We start from the raw sequence: 6690 nt of genomic DNA on the forward strand, positions 1-6690 counted from the left end.
TTTTTTTTTTTAAAAAAGTTATCAAGCTCTTAAAAAATCACCCGATAAAACGCAATAAAGTATGTATGTATGTATGTAGGAGGCCGATTTGAAAATTTTCCACCATGATATTATCCTGCATAAAGACTAAATACATAATAATCTTCACATTTCACAAATCCTCGTGTACTTTTCCTTTCTTAAAATCTTAAAACTTGTCTAAATATTTATGAAAAGTGTTGACGCAGATTATTTTTTAAACTTTTCGAAAAAGAGGCGCTTTTATCATCCAATTTTCAAAACTACTAAGAGTATGATAACCAGCTTTACAAAATTTTAAAAACTTCAGAAATATAGAATTATAGTGAGGCTGTTAAAAAATGGACTACATATGTAGCCAGTGGCGGATTCAGAAAAATTTTTTGGGGGGTGACGTTTTGTCTTGTGCACAAAAATGGGTATAAGGATAGTTGAATTGCGAAAAGTCATATTATACTGTTGAAAAGAATGAGTTAATTATGCAACAAACATGTATTTTTTTCTGAGTTTAGGGGGTGTTTTAACCCCAAAGCAGCACCAACCCCGCTCCCCCTGTGGATCCGCCACTGTATGAAGCAGCTCGTGGGGTCCGCTTTTCGTTTCTCACAGACTATTTAATCTAGCCAATATTATGTTGCAAAGTTTACAATGCTAGGATGAATTCGAAAAAAGTGTTGGATAATCAGTTCAGTGTTTGATTTCATTTATTAAGATGCTATTTAGGTCTAGACGCCCGAGTTTCGAGCATTTTTTGGCAATCGCTTAAAAAAAATCGTATTTTTACTATCTGTATTTTGATAATTTGCTTATTTATATCTGAAGATCACACAAAATGAATTTAAAAAAAATTACTGCGTTATGCGTCCTTGAAGCAGAGGGACCATGTTCCCGTTCGCATGATTTCTACCCTTGTGGTCATGTGAAAAATAAAACAATGATGGATTCTCAAGAAGCTGAAAAACTGGATTTTACTAAAACGTCTATAAATTCGAAAAATGTGTAGTTCGAAAAATCGTAGTATCGAATTATGAAAAAAGTTCGATGTTTTCAAATTTCTAGACTAGAATAGCCCTTTAAAAATATATGGCGCGCTGAAGTAAATCGTCTTGCGGCGATTGCTTTAATATGTACTTCTCAAAACTCTTAATACCTACTGCACAACTGATCGTTTTTGCCGAATGCCTACAGTTTACGACAGCAACAGAAGTGGTCTTCTACGCGTTGTTCGAACCAATTCATCCCTGAACCGCGCGACCGCATTCGCAAAAATTTCCCAACAAAACAAAAAAATTCTATGAAAGAAAATGGCTATGTCGACCAAATTAATGTCAAGACTTATTCGTGCTGATCCCTGTATAAAAGCTCATCGTCAGTCAACTAGGCGCTTCTGACAATGCGATTGAACCAAACTAAGTTCAACAGATGCAAGCAGCTGCGTCAATGGCACGTGATCAACGCTCATTAAAGTATCATTGCAACAGCTGAAGAAATGCTCACTGTTGAAGAAGTTTTAACAAGCAAAGCGACAAAGTTTTCGTAAAAACTTAACAAGATGCAAAAAATATTATTCTAAGTGAGCTACGTGGTCACCATCTAGGTGCAGTAATGGTTTAGTGAGGAGTCTGATTTAAAGACGTTTTGAACTTTTAACAGAACTTATGGCAGAACTAAGTACTTGACTTCAATTTAATTTGGAAAATGATACTCACTACTAGTGCTATGGTAACCGCAACTTAATTTAGGGTTCCAATTCTTAAGGAAAAGCATGTGTATATTTTTTGGCTCTAATGCTCATATATCTACCATACAAGTAACCAAAGTGAAACGTTTAATGCCAAATGCTAAAAATTAAGTATCGTGTTGTCACGAGAGCTCTCACAGAGCGCTACTAGTAATACAATTTCTGAAAGAAGTAAACATCGATTTTATAAATATTTATTAAAATGCCGGTCAAACCTTTAATGACTTCTTTTTGTTTCTTAACTTCAAGAATTAAAGAAAAAATCTCAAGCAGAACCAAAGTGATGTAAAATTGGTCAAATAAGCGGACGGGCACGTGTATTGATGCTTGATATCTATGTAGGTCTTTGAGTGCTGCATGAATTGGAAAAAATATTGGAAATAAAGAGCTTGGAAAACTGACAAAAAATGTGGCATATCCCATATTAGTGTAAACTACGCTCTATGAAGTAAACATACGTTAGTAATTTCGTACAGGCCATAAGAGCGACGAAGGCGATAAACTCAATAAATACATATATTGCTTTTTGAGATTACTTAGATTGTGTTTGTAATTGTGATTGATACAGCCATTAAGTTAAAGCTATCAAAGAAACGTGATAGACCTATCGTTCATGAACATTTGGGTATGCGAAAGCTCTGTGTAGAGGGGGTGGTGCTCATAATCGAGTCATTTACAGTGTCACAAATCAATAAAATGGGCAGAAAATTTTCATGAATTACGATATTTTTGGCATTCATTATATACTCTGGGTATGATGCCCAGCAGATTTGTCTTATGCTCAGATCTTAAGAGAAACTCTCTACCGAAAAACAGTCAAAATAACCACATTTACTGTGTTTACAAAATATTTTATAACTTTTCTCTCCAAAAATCAGCGGTTTAGTAAAGTACAACAGAATTTATTAAAAAAAAAAAAAAGTTCGAAATCGACATAACCTCAATTCGTCTCTCATTTGTGCGCTCACTTATCACAAATTTTATGGTCGTTTTTTCAATATTTTCTTAGCGATCATTTGTAAGTCAAGTTCTAAGTGACTTTACCGAAAAAAGGAGTCTTTGTTGAGTTAAACAAAAATTAACTGACGGATAATTGTTAAGCAGACATTGAGAAAACAGGCCTGAGTATGCTAGAAAGCTTTTTTTTTTGTTGAAATATACTAACTTCTAAATAGTACAGAAATGAAGTAAATGCCTCTCAAGTGACCTCTAAACTAAATGAAGATAAATGACTTACTTAATTCTGTTTTTGTAAACTACTTGAAAGCTCCACACGTATTAAACGACTCTATTTCGTGCGCATAAACAATATAAATTTCAATTTTAAATTTATCAACTAAAACTCAAAATTTGAATAAATTACTTTGAATGCTTGTTGGTGCCAAAAAAGCACCGCCAAACGTCAAAGCTCAACCCCAAAAACTAAAGCTCCACATTATCGGTGTCACCTTTTGGTTTCCTCCTTCCATGCGCATGCTGATGAGTACACTACTTTTGCCGGCTGCCATGCTCGTATGACTTTTCCACCGATTTCAATGTTCAGTAAACGCGCGATTGCCAACAAGTAAAGTACGCCAACCGGACGCGAAAGTGAGCGGTGGAGCCAAACAACAAAAAAAAAAAAAAAAAAAAAAAAAAAAAAAAAAAAGAGGAAAAAAAAAAAAAAAAAAAAAAAAAAAAAAAAAACGCGAATAGCTAGTGAGTGAATAAACGCTGCGGCAAAACACGGTGTTGTGATCAATAAACGGTGTGGAAAGGGCCAAGTGTGCAATAATCGTATATTTGAAAAGTAATAAGTTCGAGCAACAATAATAAAAACAACATGTCAGCGTAAGTATATGAGTATGAGCAGAAGCAAGCCATCGCACGTTTCAAGTGTAAAATACACATTTTTATTTTATGTGTGAATGTGTGTATGTACATATGTATGTATGTTTGCAATTATCACAGCGCACAGCGGCTCACGCCATAACTATGGGTTAGCGGTCGGCTATTGATGAGTTGCATACATATATAAAAGGGAAAATCGGTGCAAAAATTATATAGACAAACGTATGTACCTATATACATATGTTTGTACATATATGTATATAAAATTCGTTAATAGCCAGTGCAACCGCTAAATTCTTGTTATATATATTATATATATGTATATAGATAGATATGTATATAGAATTACAAGAAATATATTATTTATAGATATGCCATATTTATTTTACTAGAGTCGTTTCTCAATGTCTGCTTAGCAGTCATCTATCAGTTAAGTACTGGTTAGCCTAACCATTTTCTATCGGTCAATAAGCATTTTTTTAACCAGAATTTAACTGATAGCTGGTTATTAACCAGTTATTGAGAAAACGTCCCTTAATGCAAATGTTGTTATTGCTTTTTCGCTCATTTCTGACCACTTTAATCTTTGTTTTTGCAGTAAAGCAGATATTGCCTTGATCGGTTTGGCCGTTATGGGTCAGAACCTGATCTTGAACATGAATGATAATGGTTTCGTGGTTTGCGCCTACAATCGTACCGTCGAGAAGGTGAGTGAGAGTTACATATACCGCTAAACCTGAAATAACTTGACTTTGCTTTCACATTTACGGCACGTTAGGTCAACCAATTTCTGCAGAACGAGGCCAAGGGCACAAAAGTGATCGGCGCCACTTCGTTGCAGGATATGGTGAACAAATTGAAGTTGCCACGTAAAGTTATGCTTTTGGTCAAGGGTAAGTTGGAGCGTGTACAAGTTATATGGCAATGTCACTGTCAATGTCGTACAGATAAATAAACACATACACACACATATACATACATATATAAAAACTGACTCACATACATACATATGGACATATAAAGAACACATACGAAGCACAAGCGAGTACTTTACGAATCGGTAAAGACTTCAAAGTTTGAAGCAAGTACAAGCACACACACACATACACATATACACTCACATATGCCTGCATACAAGCTGGAACAACAACTATTTGCACTGTTACTGCGCTAAATTGTTATTGCAAAATAATTACCTTGATCGACAAATGCAACGTCATTATTACGTCACGTGTAGAGAGCATGGCGTGCGGCGGCGGCACGGCCAAGTGAATGTGAGGTGATTTGCAAACACACATACACATACACGCACATGTGTACATACATATGTTTCCAAAAACACGCTAGCACTGACAGCTGTTCGCTCCACAGCGTTTAATGAACAAACGGCGCTTTTGGGGGGGCCAAATAAGTCACGCTCAGCTGTTGACAGCAAAGTGAGGCAAATTAAAAGCAACTTTTACTTAATTGTGAAATTAAGTTAAAATATAATATCTAATAAAATTTTCGAGTGTGTTAAAAATATATGTTTGGCGTGGGTCACTACCCATGGCTTTTATGCTTTCTTATCGCGCTAGTCACACGTAGCACGCGTGCGTTATGGCTGTGCTGTTATCAATTTATAAAATTTGGTAGCCGAAAATCTATCATCTCAAGGTCAATTGTTTAACTGCGGCACTAATGAGTCATATTCGAGCGGTCATAGATTCTCGACACAAATAATAATTGAACCAGAAACCGAGATAGCTCCGATGGCGCAGGTGAAGGTCATCAAGATATCAAATAGTTTGGGTATAACTATGACCTATCCTACCTAAGCTTGGGGGCTTACGAGTAAGAAGCTAGCATCTGCTTTGCCGCTTAGCAGACTGGATTGCTACATAATCGTAACAGAAGCGCCCAAAGCTTGGCCCCTGGCTCTATTGTCTAAAGCTTTTTGTAGAAGACTTATGCAGTTGGAACACCAAAAATAACAGTATTGTTTTCATTAATGAAAATTATAAGTATTTTGACGATTCGATTTCTCTATCGCCAAAAAATCGATTGTCACCCATCTAAGGAATGGAATCCTTATCGCGTTTGTGTGGGAAAGACAAATCCGTATTCTAGTATCTTTATTGACGTACAGTCATGGTCTGCTTTGCGAACTTAGTATCATATCCTGTCGATACATAGCGGTAGTAACCGACAAAGCGGACAGATCGGGGAAAATTTATTCGGAGCCCGGAGTTTTCAAAGCAGCCCGCTACTCGGCAACAATTTTTGTTGATATGGCCCTAAGACGAAAAATATTATCAGGGACAAACTGGTGTCCTACTCTAGACATTTCTTGCAGTCTCCCGATCTGTCAACTCCATACTGCGGGCGTGTGTCCCAACCAAACAGTGACCAGTTAGTATTCCGATCATGTTCCTACAGTCTCTTCTATCAAGTGCAAAGTGTTGCACGTGACTTTTGCTGTTTTGCATGCAGGTCGAGCTGGCAATTTCGTTCACTTCATTGCCCTCGATGCCTTTGTGGCCTGGCACCCAGTAGAAGTAAAGGTGTTTCTTCTGAAGACACTTTCCGCTGCTGCCCTGCTTCCGAAGACACTTCTGGCCGATTTGCGATACGAGATTACTGCCTTAATTGCTGCTTGTTTACGTAGATGTTGACTCTGGAATTGCCTACAGGTGCATTGGAGGCGCTTCCGCAAAGCAAAGACCTCAGTTAGAAATATACTGCAGTGGTCCAGAAAGGAGGTCTTTGCAGAGGTGGTTAAAAAACCAAAAGGAATTAAAGGGCTGATAGATCGTTCGCACGGCAGTAGGGTTAATGTCACCGGAACCTTCAACAAAACCGGATTTGATGAGATCTAAGGCCTGCCAACTCGGCAGTGTTCTTCAAAATTATTTAAATGTGGCTATACTGACAGTTCTTGACTGAATATTTAATATATGTCTAAGGATTTTAGTTTACATGGCTCCGACGGGATAATATTATAGAGACTACTGCTTACATGGACTTTATGGTTTTGGGGATGTCATTAACAAAATCACTCCGTGACCGCGTTTACGTTTTCTGATTTACATATTTCACTATTCATACAAAAATACGTAAAC

At 36.9% G+C, this 6690-nt stretch overlaps 1 protein-coding gene across 1 annotated transcript in view; it reads left to right on the forward strand.

The window, feature by feature from the left end:
- Window positions 1-3412: 3412 nt before the first annotated feature.
- Window positions 3413-6690, forward strand: part of LOC108977265 (6-phosphogluconate dehydrogenase, decarboxylating) — a 4964-nt gene continuing 1686 nt past the window's right edge. The window contains exons 1-3 of the mRNA XM_018946878.1: window positions 3413-3589; window positions 4188-4296; window positions 4368-4482. Of these exons, the coding sequence (XP_018802423.1) occupies window positions 3582-3589; window positions 4188-4296; window positions 4368-4482 (232 nt within the window). The 5' untranslated portion in view covers window positions 3413-3581. The remainder of the gene's footprint in view (window positions 3590-4187; window positions 4297-4367; window positions 4483-6690) is intronic.

This window comes from Bactrocera latifrons, unplaced genomic scaffold (assembly GCF_001853355.1).
Source record: "Bactrocera latifrons isolate USDA-ARS-PBARC rearing strain unplaced genomic scaffold, ASM185335v1 scaffold_86, whole genome shotgun sequence".
In the NCBI taxonomy this organism is placed as follows: domain Eukaryota; kingdom Metazoa; phylum Arthropoda; class Insecta; order Diptera; family Tephritidae; genus Bactrocera; species Bactrocera latifrons.